At 41.4% G+C, this 16,783-nt stretch overlaps 1 protein-coding gene across 5 annotated transcripts in view; it reads left to right on the forward strand.

Moving 5' to 3' along the window:
- The window catches only part of Gna14 (G protein subunit alpha 14), a 159,553-nt gene that overhangs the window by 82,003 nt on the left and 60,767 nt on the right, over nucleotides 1–16,783 (forward strand). For all 5 annotated transcript variants that reach the window (XM_031389847.1, XM_031389851.1, XM_031389848.1 and 2 more), the window contains one exon: nucleotides 10,905–11,089. In XM_031389847.1, coding sequence (XP_031245707.1) covers nucleotides 10,905–11,089 — 185 coding nt within the window. The remainder of the gene's footprint in view (nucleotides 1–10,904; nucleotides 11,090–16,783) is intronic.

Below are 16,783 nucleotides of genomic sequence, written 5' to 3' on the forward strand. Positions count from 1 at the left end.
TATATATATATATATATGTATATGTATATATCAATCGTACATCTTGGTAATCTATTTTCCAGGCTCCACTCAATCAAGTTAGGATAATAAACAAAAATTAACTACCAAAGATAACATGAATCTTTAGATTGTCTTTTAAAATAAAATAAATATATTACTAGATATATGCTTCACACTGGTGTGTGCTCTTGCCAATAATACCACTTTATGGTTCCTCAGCTGCTCATCTCTTATGCTGGACCCCAAAGGTAAATTCAGGCATGTGGTTACACTGGCCTAGTGGAAATTCTATGCCTACTCACGTAGATATCAGTCTGAATAAAATTGTTTCATATTTTCTAGAATTCCAAGGAGAACTTGATTTTTTCCCCCAGGGTGGTGGATAGGGTACTGTGTGTCTCTAGACCGGCCATATGGAGAATCTCATGGTCTCACCCTTGCCACCCTGCCCCCATGTTTAGTTATACTAGCAGCAGATAGGAGTGTTCGTTAACTAGTGTTTATTTTATTTCATTTCAACTTATCCTGGGGTCAAGAACTGTGGGTACCTTGACCATCAGTGCTTCAACAGAATCTTGTGGTGTTTCAAAATGGTCTCTGCCTCCTTGCCTACACTCACATGGACTCAAGAGTATCATCTCTCTCCTGTCTTTTCCTTGATGCCCTTGCTCCACTTTCCCTCCACTTACAACATGAGCAAATATCCCACTTTGGAACAGTTGTCATGATATACAAGGATGGTTTTGACTGCAGGCTCTCTCGGAGTCAGTTGTTCTAATGTTAGAGTGGCCCCAGCGGCTTCCACAGACTTCGAGCTGCTGTGCCCTGATACCAGTGCCCTGATACTAGGATTTCTCAGCGGATGCTACTGTAAGAATGGGAGGGGGAGATTATTTTCAGACATAGCAGTGATCTGTGGGAGGTTCTAAAGCCATTAATGAAAACACGTATGTTTGCCCTTTTTGTAAATTAACCTGAAGTCAGTCTCCGTCAGCAGGTGAATTCACGATCTTTCTTATAAGAGGCATAAGTGATGCTAAAGGAATTTCTGCTGTTTTATCTGTTAACCATAAAACATAGCAGGCTAGGCTTCTCCTCACCATTCATGTAATTTATTAATTTTCAGGGTAAATTAATGGAGGTCTAGAGAATTCTCCAAAGTGCAGTTTTGTTGAAAGCAAGTGTATTACTTTCCTAGGGTTTTATAAATGAGCTGTTGACACAAAATAAACTAAATTGTACAGTTTTTTATTTTACCCTCTTGGGGGAGGGGTGACAGATTGATATGGAGGCCCAGGGTCTTACTATGTAACTCTGGCAGGCTTCAATTTTACAATCCTCCTGTGATAGCCTCCTGCATGCTGGGATTAGAGGAGTGTGCCAGAGAGCAGCTCAGCTGTGTAGCTCTTTGCAGAAGGATTGATGCTTGCCCATTACAGAGATTTCTGGATCATGTAACTGCATCCAAGAAATGAACATAAACCAGTGCCAAATGTTTCCTGATGTAAAATAATTAATACTGAGCTAAATGCTTATATTGAATTTTTAGTGCATCCCATCTTTATAACATTATAAAGATTTGATTATATAAGTAAATAGCTCTACTTAATTTAGAGTAAAAACTGGCCTTGATGTCTCTCTGTTTATGAACTTTTAAATGTATTGATAGCAAATGTGGAAAGTGCACTGTTTTCTGTACCTTATGTTTAAAAACTAAGACTTCAAAAGGTCCTTGTGATTAAAAGATAAAAGGATTTGTCCCTTTAGTTTTGATTGCTCTAAAAGCAAGCGAGCTGGGTAGATGGCTCATCAGTTAAGAGCATTTGCTAAGGAGCAAAGTTCAATTCTCAACACCCACATGGTAGCTCACAATTGTCCATAACTCCTGCTCCAGGGTTTGATGCTCTCTTCTGACCTTCATAAACACCCGTGTGATGCACAGAAATGTAGCCAAATACTTGTACACAGATTCTTTTAATCTAAAAAAAAAAAAAAAAGAACTCACGGATGCTTTGAATTTGAAAGTACATTTTAATAAGAATGATATCCATGTTGACACGATGGGTCACATGGTTGCTCTTGCTATCGTTTGAAGAACTGATTCCTAGACTTCTCCTAGTCGTCTATACTACACTTGTGTTTCCTGCTGTTCAATGGTGTTGTGTTTGTATAGAACCTGCTTACATTCTCTCATATGCTTTAATCTGAATTACAAATGGCACCTAATAAGATAGGAACATTACTTAGATAGTTGTTACATGGTAGTGTAGTGATAGGAAAATAGTTTAAATGTCAGTACAGTTGGGGTCCTTTAATTTTTTTATTGCAGGTTTGATTGTTGTGTGGAGATGTGGATGTTGCAGCTGTGTGCATGTGGGAGTCAGAGGGCAGCTTGGAGGAGTCACTCAGTCTGCCATGATAGTCCTTGGGATTGAACTAAAGTTATCCGGCTTTTGGGTAGGCACTTTTGGTTTTGTAGGGATCTTGTTGGCTTAGATGAACTCTTTTTTTTTTTTTTAAAGATTTATTTTATTTATATGCGCACACTGTAGCTGTCTTCAGACACTCCAGAAGCGGTCACCAGATCCCATTACAGATGGTTTTGAAACACCGTGTGGTTGCTGGGAATTGAACTCAGGACCTTTAGAAGAACAGTCAGTGCTCTTAACCATTGAGCCATCTCTCCAGCCTCACTAGACGAACTCTTTAAAAGTATCTCTCATCCATGTCTCACATCCGTGGATGTGATATCTCCCTCTGAGAGGGGCTGAAGTGCTTAGGATCTTGGCTTTTTTGTCTAGTTCATAAAAATAACTGGGCATTTTGATAAATCCAAAAGATCATCAAGTGTGACACAGCATATTTTGAATCCTCCATTTTTTTATATCTTAAAACTGGCTTTTAGGTTTCATTATTTAATTTCTTTCAACGTTTCCTTTTTGTTTTAAAGAAAACTCCTGTTAGCTTCTTTTTCTCAAAGAGTAGCTGTGAATCTGTCTCCGTTTGCTTCCAGTTCAGTTGTTACACAAGACAATCTTCCTCCTCCTTTTATGGCTAAACACAGGAAGTCCTCGACATAAGAGAACAGAAGCTAGGAAAGGTGCCACGGCTTTGATGGTGAGATGAGGCTTGGGCAGACTTGAATATGTGAATCTTATTGCTTCTCTAAAAATACTTTCTCCTTGGAAATGGAAGAGTAGAGCTTTCGGGGTTTGGGGATTCATGAAGAAATGAAATTGGAACTTGGCAGAAAAACTCATCAATCCAACTGAACACGATGTAGCAGCTGGACCATTTTTGTCCCAGGTGGATCCTGTTGGAAATGTCCTTCAGAGGGACCCTGCAGCAGTGTTTCCCTCCAGTCCACAGAAACCTCCATAATACTGGCCACAGCTGCATCTTCCCAGGCTCTTAGCTGGGGTAGGGAGGGCGGGGAGGAGGATCTACATTTTATTGAGTCTTCCACCGCCTGGGTTCTACTTTGCACTTGGGGAGTTCTTTGGCCTTACCCAGAGCTTGCCAGCTTTTCTTGTAAACCCGTATCTGTGGAATGACAAGCTCCAGGGCAAACAGCCCATGCAGCTGCAGAAACTTCTGTGGCCCAAGATCAGCCCAAGCTGGAGTGGACCAAACAAAGTTACAACAATGTCCTCTGGGCAGACCTCTGCAGGTGAGAACTGCTTCCACTTAAAGGTTACAAAAGGCAGTTTCCGAGTTTGTTTATCTGGACTCCACAAAAGGCTTGACATAGAGCCTGAGCCCCACCATATGTTTGGCACCAGGTCTTCATGTCTTCATCAGAAAGCCGAGCAGCAAGAACCTGGCATGAAAGAGCTGGCTTTACATCTCCAACAGGTCCTCCCACTCCAGGCAACCCCCTCCTAACTGCTTTCCTAAAGGGAATCATCGTGGAGGTGTATAAGCCATAACTATATCCATTCATGAACACCAGCGTGCCCTCTGTCAAGAGAAATAAGAACTATCCATTCATGAATACTAGTGTGTTCTCTGTCAAGAGAAATAAGATCCCTGTTCAGAAAGCGCCCACTTGGTGATCACATTGGACATGTTCGTATCCCTTCAGCCTGCTGCTCATGAGAGTTAGGTGACACCTCCATCTGCCTTCATTTTTGTGAGTTAAGTTTTACTGTCTCCACAGTGTCTGCTGCAACCCTAAGCTGAGAACACTGGCTTCTGGGAGGTGTGGGTTGCAGGGTCAGGAAATGTGCTAGGTCACTGCCTGTCTCAGGAGCTTGACTTAGTTCCCTGCCTTAGCTCTCAGAGAGCCAATCTTTCTGGATTCTGGGTACATTCTAGACCAATTGGTTTTCTGCTCAGGTATCTTTTGTCTATCATTCAAAGGACTGATTTTGTTTTGCCCTCTATTTCTTTCTGGCTTCTAAAAGCAAATTTTGCTACCCCTCCCCCCTCACTATGAACTTTCTTGTGTTATTTGGAGTTAAATTAATACTTTGCCTTATGTTGTTTTCTTAGTGCCAGAAGCTCCGTGCTTGTAGCCTTGCTGTTTTGTATCTGCATAGGATTCCTGGTGGAGTTTCAGAGGCCCCCAGAGAGGGAAGAGTTAGGGATTAGGAGAGACTCTTGGATGAATAGTAGAAGAAATAATTTTAGGTACACAGGACAATCCTTTGTGAGTAGTTCACAAAAACTGGGAAGAATTTCTGTTGGAATATTGTAAAGTCACATGTTTTATTTACTTTGACCATCACAGGCAATACAAGGTTTCCGTATCTTATAACATTCATTTGAACAATATATGAAATAAAATATTAGGTAATCACACAGGTGTCACATGGAGATGCCCAAATCACAATATTAATGCACACATGACTGAGGCTAAGGAGACACTAACTCAACAGTATAGTCAAAAACACTGCTGTAGGAAAGCTCCCAGCCCTGCAAGGCCAGAGGCCCACAACCCTCACCCATAGTCAGCAGGGAGTCTGTGGAGAGGAGAATAGAAAATGAGTTATCTATACTTGGTGTGCATGGCAGAGCAGCAAGAGACACATGTCCATTTACCCAGTGCTGAGGATCCTGGTCAAAGAAAGAACAGTTGCTTAAAGGCAAAGGGGGCAAAATCACTTAAGTGGAGCTTCACAGCAAGAGATGGGGTGGGTGGGTGGGTGGGTGGGTGGGGTCTTGATGCTCCCCAATGAGATGTCAGCAATTATAGTGACAGAAAGCAGCCGGGAGGTCCTTTGGTGAATCTGTTACTGGTCTGAGTGTCTTGCCAGCTGTTGTCCATTGGCTTTACTATGGAAGGATGGAAGGCAGTTACAGTGAGACGATAGGCAAGCAGTTCACACAGCAGGCTCTTGATGCCAATAAGAACTGAAAAGTGCAGACATGCCTAACCTAATGATGGCCATATGTTCTGAAAAACACATTTTGCCATTGTACAAACATAATAGAGTATCTTTACACAAACCAAGATGATACAGCCTCTACAAGCATAGGCTGTGTATATAGACTGCAAATCTATGCAAAATATCACTGTCCTGAATACTGTAGGCAATTGTACCACAGTGGGATTTGTGTACCTGAACATCCATCAGCATTAAATGGTGACGATATGGCATAATGGGAATTGTTCAGTTTCCCTATAAGCTTAGAGCCCATCATGTACATGGACATTTGACATGGTCTGACATATATGACTCCCATTGTATACATTGGCATCCCCTTGTTGGTTAGGATGTCATTTAGTGACTTAAGACTTAGTAGCCATCATTGGATTTTATTTTCAAATATGCAAGTGGAGAAATGGAAAGTAAACAGAGAGGCGCCATTTCCCTTATTGATATTGAAGACTGAACCTGTAATTGAAATTGCTAGTTGACTGTTCTCTCTTCTGGGTTGCAGCATACCGAGTCTGGGTGGAATTTCTCCTGGAGCAATCCCTGGTAGTCTAATGCCAAAATTCCCTTTCTAGACAAAATGCTTGGCTCCTGTTTGGAATAAAAATCTGATGTGAATGGAGGGTTCCTTCTCTCCTCCATCTGCAGGAGTAGCCCCATCAGGCCCATTTTGGAAAGATGCAATTAGCCCAGCAGCATGGGCCCACACCCATGTTTTAGAAGATAATTGGCTAAAGTAGTAGGGTGGGGAAGGAGAGCTAAGCCAGCCACTCTTCAATTAAAAACCACCCAGTAAAAAACACTAGCAGTTTTCATCCCCAGAGGAATGACTTTGGATGTTCACTTTTTCCCCTGAATAAATGAATAAATGTATACTCGAAGTCCGAATGTGGAGTTTCTGTTTCCTTGATTTGAGCTCACCAGTCCCTGTGGCCCTGACACAACTGCCATTGTAGAAGGCATGATGTCATTACCTACCTTCACTCCCTCTTGCCTGCTGCCCCCTGCTGCTGGAGCCACCCCTGGTCTAGCACAGTCTGTTCTGCAGGCTGAAGGAACAAAGCTTGCCTTTTGTAATTTCAGTTTGTGTAGTAGGGGAGACCTTTTATTTAAGAAAGTACTAAATTGTCATGGGAAGAGCATGTGCCCACGCAGACCTGATTCAGATGCAGGCCAACACTATCAAGCTGCATAAACTTGAACAAGCTATGCAGTCTTTAGCAGCTGGGTTGTAGAGGACCGCGTCTACATGGCTTCTTTGTGTTCTTGATCTTCGTCTTCAGTGATTGGTGTCAGTCAGTCCATTCTATCTCTTCTTTGCCTCCAACCTGTCTGTGTGAGTGTGTGTGTGTGTGTGTGTGTGTGTGTGTGTTTGAAATGAAAGGTTTAAAGAGTATTTTAAAATAATGCTATTGTTAAGTACTTTTGTTTATTTAATCTTAAAAACTGTTCTAAAATAAGTTGTTTGTTTAGTTGGTTGGTTGGTTGGTTTTCAATGCTCCAAATACAGAGGAAGAAATAAGTTGATTTTGAAGCACCTGTGACTGCTTTTGTCCTCGTGTAAGGAAATGAGCCTTGCTACTGGGAGTTTCCTTATCTGCTGCTGAATTTCAAGCTGTTTCGAGTGAGTCTGGCTTCAAGGTCAGGGACAGTTTGCTTGAAGAAGTTACATAATCTCCATGTTCACCTTGACTTCTTCATCTGAAAAACATGGGACTAATATTTGTTTGCGGTGAACTGGCATGGGACCAGAGGCTCGGTGCTGCTGGTGGAAGATACAGCAACAGAGTATTGTAACTGGAGGAGACAGACCCCTGAATTCCATGGCAACAGAGATCTAATCTGCCTTAGGACTTTGGGCCAACCATTGATAGTAACATTTAGGAGAGGGAGTTGGTATTCTGCTCAGTTTTCATGCAGTTCTTTGGGTGGATCTAGGAAAACCTAGTTAATAGGAGAGCTGAATCATGGGAAGAAACACAGTAAAACTAACTCTACATGCTCCGGCCTTTTCAAAGGGAGCTTCACAAGAAGGTTCTGAGCACAGCCCAGCCCAGCAGGACCTGAGCAGGGTGTATCTGCAAGATGGTGGCTTCTCTGGGATTTATCCAGTGTATGGCTGGCCTGAAAATTTGCCCTAACTAGTCTAGTACCACTGAGTCCTTTGGTTTATGAGCCAGATCTTCTCTGACAGTAGAGCTTGTCAGTAGAATCCAAGTGAATCAATTTCAGGTCTTTCTCTTGGTACCTATGTGTAGTGTGGACTTTATATAGGCAGTCTGAATCCTAGTTTTCTCACCTGTGTACTTGAAAAGAGTAGCACTCACTTCAGAGTGGTTCTGAAGATTAAAGGGGGCGACTTGGGTAGAGTCCCCAGCATAGTGACTATTTTAATATTCATTAGTATCAGCATCCAGTTATCATGCAGGAGAGGTCATTGAATATCAGAATGAGGCTCCTTCTAGGGCCTTTCTTTGCTTATCTATGTGACTGGAGTCTTTTGACACACATAAAACACAGGCCGGGGCACAGAGAGTCAGCATATGCTTTTCAGGAAAGGACTGTTGAGTGTGGACATGCCTGGAGGATGCTAGCTGAAGTAAGTCAGGCACAAAAGAACAAAGATTGTATAACTTCATGTTGATGGGGTGTCAAGAGTAGTCAGACAGACAAAGCAGAAATTAAGGGTGTTTACCAAGGCTGGGGGAGGGGTTCCATTTTTGTAAGATTAAAAGAGTTCTGACAATTGATTGCACAACACTGAGTTATTTCTGTGTTAGTTAAAAGATAATTCAGAAGGGATCTCGGGGGATGATTCAGTGCTTGCTGCCTAAATATAAAGTCCCAAATTCATTTCTTTAGCAGTCATGTAAAAAGCTAGCATGGTAGTACATAGCCATGAAGCTAGAACTGGAAAGGTGGAGGCAGGTGGAGCTCTAGAACTTACTGGTCCACCAGCTAACCTAGTTGATTCCAGGAGTTACAGATTTTTGTGAGAGACCCTGTCTCAGATAATGAGGTGGAGAGTAACAGGAAGAAGCCTAGCATGAAGCACCCACTGTTCGAGATTTATTTATGATGCCAGATGTCAGGTACCATACCAGGCACAAAGATGGCTGGCATTTGTGTAATGGTTAGTATTAACTATCCACTTGACACTGAGACAACAGGTTCTCAGGCATACTTGTGAGAATGTCTATACCATTGTTTCTCAACCTGTGGGTCATGGCCCCTTTCACAGGAGTCTCATATCAGATATCCCACATATCAATTATTTATATTACTATTCACAACAGTAGCAAAATTACAGTTATGAAGTAGCAATGAAAAGACTGTTATGGTTGGGGTGGGTCACCACAACATGAGGAATTATATTAAAGGGTTACAGCATGAAGAAGGTTGAGAACACTGGTCTAGATTAAGGCTAGCCTGTGATGATAAGCTGTGAGGAGGGAGTATCTTGGTTAATTTACTTGAGATGAGAAGATCCATCATAATTGTGGGTAGGGCCAGTCCCTGAGTATTGAACTTGACTTGGTCAGGAAGGTCAGGCAAGGCTAAGAGTCAAGGCAAGCAGTAAATGCAGGAAGAGGTATGAGCCTGTGTGAAGAGGCCAAGGAGGGTCGATATGAAGGTAGACCAGTTTGGCTGGGTTATAGAGTGTAGAAGGAAGGGTCTTCAAGGAAAGGCTGCTAAGGGCAGTGGGCCCACACCACAAGGCCTTCTTGTCTACTTTTGTCTGACTTCTTGAGGGGAAGGGGACACATTGAGGGTTTAACAAAGAAACAAACGGGAGAGCAGGTGTGTGTTTTGACAAAAGCAGTCTTAAGAAATACTTGTTCTTACCAGAAGAATCTTATAAAATTCCTAAAAGCTTTGTCTATCCAGGGCCTTTGTTATAGCCTTATTCTCCGAGCTTTTAGAGTCCTGGTAAGGCTAGAGAGGAAAGTTCATATAAGTTTACAAGTCACTAATTTTAATAAACTCAGTAGCTATTATGTGTCACTGTCCAGCAGCAACATTAAAACAGTGGGTTACCTGGAAATATGGAGTTAGAAAGAAGAGCAGCAGCAAGAGAGAGTTAGAGAAAAGACAGAGTGGCCACAGTTATACCTACCCACGAGGAAGGTACCTTAAAACATTAGACAGGAGCCTTTAATACTCAGCCATCTTGAACCTTTAATGAATTCCTTTGTTCCCACCAACAGGTAGAATAAGTCAGGCAAAACCACACCCCCAAGTACGTCAGCACTTCAGTCCAATTAGCGACTTCCTTTTTTTCTCTGCGGAGGTGGAGCTTCCGAATGTAACTGGAACCAGGTTGGAGGCGTGGCCAATAGCAGGAGATGGGCAGAGAGGTGTGGCTATGAGAGGCAGGCCTCAAACCAGGAGGGTAACAATTATGCATGTATTCTAGCCTCCTATTCTGGAAAACACATCTCTATAAGTAAAATATTTTTAAAAAGTACAACACGGTATTTATGTGACTAAGTCAATAAAGTGCTAAAGATGATAGAATTTGATGACAGTTGTACAGTCTGGGTGTTCTGTTGAGACATTGGAAATGAATGACTATAGAAGAATCACAATTAATTTAATCATTCCATGAAAAATAATCTTTGGTCTTTGTTACAGCAGAATTTCTATGTTGTATTAGTGAGATTTTTCACATAAGATTTTCTTTTGACAGAAACACTATTAGACAACTTTTCTCTATTTGTAACAAATATGAAATGCAATTTTCACTTTGTAAAGTACATTTATCTAAAGGGTATAGAGTGAGTAATTTTAGTTCTGAGATAGTTTTTCCATCATCTTTGCTGGAAACCTTAGCAACCAAACAGTTAATAAAAATTATGAAGCAATACTTAGATTTGGAGATGAGCCATGGATACCTCATATAATTGATTCCATTTATCATAGACAATATTAGATATATTGAGCTTCATTATATAAATATGTTTACTACCTTTTTAGCAGATTCTCAATCTGGAGAGAAATATGGGGATATTGGGCTCCTATATTCTATATATCATGTCTGTACTTCTCTGTACATTAAAGTCCAGTGGAATAGTTCAATGGTATATGTTTCTTAGTGCCACAGGCTAGTGTTGGGAGTTTTAGAGAGCTCCTGAAATATGGATTGGAATGAACAGCCATCATATAGACACTTGGTATCACTGCAAAAGCTGCTTCAATGTGCAAGGATCGATCAAGTACACAGTGGCGAGTTATTCTTCCTTTCTCCAAGAGTTTTGCTGCTCAAATCACTCCTGAACATTGAAGAGGCTCCATCTCTGTCAATGAAACAGCAGCAAAGCCTTCATGTTCAGAGTGGTCAGCCAGGTGTCTGGCCTCTTTCAAGCTTTGAGGAAAGAAAGGTGGACAAGCACTACCTCATAAGCTTCTGGTAGACTCTTGGCAAGAGCGTCCCAACAACCTGCTACCGGGGATGCAGCCCAATGCTGCCAGGGTTCCTTTTGGAGTCTGCTAACTGTTCTTCACTCACTGTTTTTCTCTTAGGAACTGGTGAGAGCGGGAAAAGCACCTTTATTAAGCAGATGAGGATAATCCATGGGTCTGGCTACAGTGATGAAGATAGAAAGGGCTTCACAAAGCTGGTTTACCAAAACATATTCACGGCCATGCAAGCCATGATCAGAGCAATGGACACCCTGAGGATACAATACACGTGTGAGCAGAATAAGGTACTGTACTTGAGGGGGTTGGCTGTGTCTGAATGTATATCTTCCTAGTGGGGTCAGTGAATGTCTTTGAACAAAAAGGTTTGCTGAGCAATTTGGTCGAGTGCCAGAGTACTTGAGGTCCTTACTCAGTAGAGGAAGAGCTACTTGGGAGGCATGTGATGCGTTTTGATAGTCCTGTTGGTCTTATTTCGGCCTGACATTTTCTGTAGGAAATGAGTTTGTGGTTTTATGTAGTGTGCAGAGACTCTGAAACCTGGGCATTTGTTAACATTGCTCATTTCAGGGATTGGAAAAAGAAGATGCCCACTTTCCCTTTGCGTGGAGAGACCCATTGTTTGCCTCAGTGGGGAAATGCTGCTGCTGCTTTTACAGCATCTAGCTTTCCAAGAATTCTCAGTCTCGGGAAATATTTTCACTAATGTGCTAAGAGAAATTGCTGGAGTTTGTGTTGGGGGCTGGTCTTTCTTGGGAACTAAGTGACATTTTATGAAAGCAGCTCTGGTGTCTCAGCTAGAAAAGTGCTGTCATGATTTGAGCACATCAAGCTGACATTTGTTTTCTGTTGCCAGTGGTCATTCATGATGCAAATCTCCTAATGATGAAAGGAAAATAAAAGACAAGAAGAGAGGAGGGGCCAAATAGAATTACATATGCTACCTTGGAACAGGTTGGAGTTTGTTTTGAATACAGATTAGAAATAAGAGTTTAGCTAGGTACCTGTAATTCCAGCTCCCGGGAGAGAGAGAGGGAGAGAGACAGAGACACAGAGACACACAGAGAGAGAGAGAGAGACAGACAGACAGACAGACAGACAGACAGACAGACAGAGACACACAGAGAGAGACAGACAGACAGACAGACAGAGACACACACACACAGAGAGAGAGAGAGAGAGAGAGAGAGAGAGAGAGGAAGAAAGAAAGAGAGAGATCATGAATTGAAGGCCAGTTGGGCTACACAAGAACACCCTGACAGAATCTATTTAAGAGCAACGTTGCTGCTAACATTGCACAGCTGTATGGATAATTTTATCAAGAACTGTGGCACCTCTGTGCTCATGTGTATCTTCTATATATGACTGAGAAAATTTCAAAGAAAATAAGGAATTTAAATTTTTATTCCCTGGCAATTCTTTATTTGGGACACAGCAGGCACCAAATTGTAAAGACCTTCACTTTGCTTGCACAGCTCACTTACCATCACTTCCATCAAAAGTCACCTGAAGGACCATGTCTTGACTACAGGTTCACCTTCCAACAGCCATGCTGGAAGCATGTGGGCTGAACTACTGTGCAGAAAAGTGTGATGTGCATGCGAAGCTACTTCTCATGTTGTAGACATGATTGTGATGATCTGCACACCAATTGCTTTTCAGTACATGTGTTACCTTTGGAAAGTGTATAGTCCATTGATATCCTACATAGCACCCTAAAAGCAGGATTTCTGAGGGGATTTCAGATACTTTTCGAGAGGAAGCAAGGTAGAAATGACTTCCTGATGATTTCCTTCATCTGCTTTCCCTGCTTGTAGGCTGCAGTTTCTTTGCTTGTCATAGTAGGCTAGCTAGATGAAGTTTGGAATTCGGGGAAGGGTTTATAAACAGAATAACAGATGAGGGCTCAAGTGGAAACCAGTTTTGCTTCCCTTAGTGATGAGTGTTTGTGAAACATAATCAAGTTTGGTAGTCAAGACCTCTGGTTTCAGTTTTTGTTTGGTTTTCCTTCATGGTCTCTTAAAGGTGCTCTGAGTTCATTTTCTAAACAAGAAGATTTTGTGGACTCAGACATTCCATCACCTCTCCTGCTTGCTCAGGTCTCCATTTTTTTCCCATAGGCCATCTCTGTGTGCCTGGTTGTCTCTACTCATTTCCTGGGGCTGCAGTAACAAAGTACCTTAGTGGGGACCTGCAAACAAGATTATCTCTCATTATTCTGGATGGTAAAAGTCAAGGTTAATTGGTACCAACTGAAGGCACCGGGAGGAAATTAATTTTCTGTTTCCCACTTAGAGTCTGGTTGCTAGAAGTTCGTAGCCTGTGTCCATGTTACACCAGTGTCTGTGTATCAGCACATCACACTCCTATGTTTCTTTGTGCTCACACAGTGGTGTCCTCTCTGTCTGTATTCAAATTTGCCTCTTATAGGAACACCACATGAAGGATGACCTTAGCCACCTCCTAGTGACACCTTTTCCAAATAAGAATGCACTTTGAAGTTCTAGATAGGCATGGTGTGTAGTGGCAATGTTATTTAACCATTCAGTCTTCCCATTGGTAGATTCATGTCTACCTGTGTGCAGAATATGAGAGCACAATAAATACTTTCCAAATTCAATTACCTAAGTGGTATAGGTTTAGTATTGGGCAAACTCAAAACTAAAATTGGGCTTCGTGTTTATTATTTGTTTAAGTCATTTTCTTTCATCCAGCCGTATTGTTTTTCTGTTGTCTGTTACTAATTCTATCACACTTCTTCGTGGCCTAGTCCTGAATCCAAATATAAAGTTGGAATAGAGTACCATGCGTAAGACATAAAGTGACAAACTGATTAGACTGGTGTGCTGATACAAGCCTGTAACTCCAGCCCTAGGGAAGCAGAAGTGGGAAGGTTATGAATTTGAGGCCACCCTGGGCTGCATAGCAAGTTTCAATCCATCCTCAGCTACATAATTCCCTAACTCAAGAAGTAAAAAAGAAAAGTAGATAGATGCCGAGTACTATCTTCTTTACAAAATACTGGGTAACCTGAAATAATTGCTGATAAGCCTCATACAAAGAAAACCTTAATTAGCTTTTATTTCACAGTAATGAAGTCTTTCCTTCATTTCTTATTGATGAATATTCATCTCTATTTCCCATTTCTTGGTGTGTATGTGTGTGTGTATGTGTGTGTAATGCTCAAAAGTATATAGAAGGGAACTAACGGTTGCTTTGAAGGCTTTCAAGTGCTAGTGAACCTCAGATTTGTTAAAATCTTTGCTTAGTACTTGAAAGATTGCTTATTAAAGAAATTTAGATCCTTATTTTCTTCTTTTTTATCAACTTGTTTTTGAAATTAAGACACAATTTTGATTAATTTTTTTGTTCTTTTCCTTTCTTCTTTCCTTTCTTCTTTCCTATCTGTCTTAGTTAGGATCATTGCTGTAAAGAGATACCATGACTAAGACAACTTTTATAAGGACAACATTTAATTGGGGCCAGCTTACAGGTTCAGAGGTTCAGTCCATTATCATCAAGACAGGAACATGGCAGCATCCAGGCAGGTATGGTACAGGAGGAGCTGAGAGTTCTACATCTTCATCTGAAGGCCACTGGGAGAAAACTGACTCAAAGGTGGTTAGGAGAAGGGTCTCATTGCCTGGCCCCACAATGACATACTTCCTTCAACAAGGCCTCACCTCCTAATAGTACCACTCCCTGGGCCAAGCATATTCAAACCACCAACCTTTTTTTTTCCATTGATTTTTCAAGACAGGGTTTCTCTGTATATCTACTCTGGCTGTCCTGAAACTTACTCTAAATCAGACTGGCCTTGAACTCACAGAAATCTACCTGCCTATGCCTATGCCTCCTGAGTGATAGAATTAGAGGTATGTAGTACCATGCTCTGCTTGGATGAATTCTTAAACCTCACATATTTATTTTTAAGGACACAATTTACATGTATTTACTCACTCTGATGATGGGCCCTGACTTTTATAAATGACTCTCAATTGTGTTTTATAAACATGTTATAAAAATGTTATTAGAATGTGTGACTCCTGTAGTAAATAGTCCAAGGGCATTTGCTCATTCTCCTCTGGGCTTTTCACTGAAACCGGAGGAGCTTCCTGTGTTGTGTTGCCTGTGGCATTATGAGCTTGGAAGCCATTGCAGACATCTTGACAGGAAGCAAACGTTTCCATTCTCCGACGTTTTCAGATATGAATGGATAACTGGAAGCTGAGCCTCCTAAAAGCACAGGACCACCATGTAACTTCTCAAGAGCCTCGTGGTTCTCCATTGGATACTTCTCAGGCCAAGAGAAGGTTCCGCTTTACCTGCAAGCCAGTCCCGGAAACTGCCCAGCCCTCTGACCTACAGGGACTATGCAATGGGCCAGGTTTATGTAACTTTCTTACAGTGAGAACTCATCACTGCAAAACATAAATAAAAAGTTTTAAAAAGAGTTAATAACTAAGCAGTATGGGGAAACTCAGAAATTCGTGGAAATTCCCAGATATGGAAATACACACATGCACCCCAAGAAATGAAAAATAGAGATTCATCAATAAGAAATGAAATTTTCATTACTGTGAAGTAAAAAGTAATTAAGGTTTTCTTTGTCTTTGGTTTAACTGAGCAATTATTTCAGTAAGTAGAAACTTCAGATGCATAATCTAGCGTACAATGTCTGTAAAGGTAAGAGGCAAGAGCTTCCAATTCTGACTGGAAAAAAATTGCTGAACTTCAGACCTCTTTAACACCCCCAAAAGACCTTTGACAACAAACAAATATGTACATACACATACAATGCACACACACACACACACACACACACACATGCACACACACATCTCCATGACTTCCAGCTTCAGTTCTGGGCCTCAGATCCTGAGAAGTGACGACTAAAAGCCTGTGTTAGGAAGTCAGGCACTACGAAAGGAACACAGTCAATTTATGCCACATTTTAGCAGGACAGTTTCTCAGGGCTGAGGGTATTTTAAGATCTTTATTTTTTTTTAATTTCTAAAACATCTGTTTAAATATGTTTTTCTGTCCCACTTCCTCATCCAGTTTGAAAAGTTGGGTTCTGCAAAGCTTTGGGAACAGCCAGACCAATGTTCTGACTTGGGCAGTGGCCCAGGACTGCTGGTTTTCAGTTAAATGTTAACCTCAGAGCCCAGCTTCCCATGTCCTCGTGGATATTAAAAACCATGATATACTTTTACTGAGAACTTGGAGTTCTACCTGGTGTCATAGTAAGAACAACGAATTCTCCACTGGAATCCCAGGCTGAGGTTTAGATTAAACCATGCTTTCCCTAGAGTGAACATGACCTTTGCTTGAAATGTGTGAGTTTGGGAAATAAAGAATAAGATGATAGCAACTGATTTTCTCTGTGATTCCACCACAGCTAAACCTTACAGTTGTTTTAAGTCTGATTGGTGAATGAGGATATAAGAGGGCCTGTGGTGGTTTGAATAGGTATGGCCCCCATAGACTTAGATCTTTGGATGCTTCGCTATAAAGAATAGCATTATTAGGAAGTATGACCTTATTGGAGGAGGTGTGACCTTGTTAGAGGAAGTGTGTGGCTCTGGAGGCAGGGTGTTAAGGTACTAAATGCTCAAGCTATGCCCAATGGGAAACACATCCAGTCTTCCTCTGCTATCCTTAGGATCAAGTTATAGAACTCTTGGTTCCTCCAGCACCATGTCTGCCTGCACACTGCCATGCTTCCCACTATGATGATAATGGACTAAACCTCTGAAACTGTAAGCCAGCCCCAACTAAATGTTTTCTTTTATAAGAATTGCCATGGACATGGTGTCTCTTCACAGCAATGAAACCCTAAGACAGGGCCAACAATGAGCAACGAGGTTGGCTTGAACATTGGAACATCAATCTCCATAATGTAGGATACATTAGTTGCTTCTATGAAGTTGCCTTAAAATACTTTGATAATCTGGTTACGATGATCAAACTAGTGATTT

Source organism: Mastomys coucha, unplaced genomic scaffold (genome assembly GCF_008632895.1).
Source record: "Mastomys coucha isolate ucsf_1 unplaced genomic scaffold, UCSF_Mcou_1 pScaffold21, whole genome shotgun sequence".
Taxonomy (NCBI): Eukaryota; Metazoa; Chordata; class Mammalia; order Rodentia; family Muridae; genus Mastomys; species Mastomys coucha.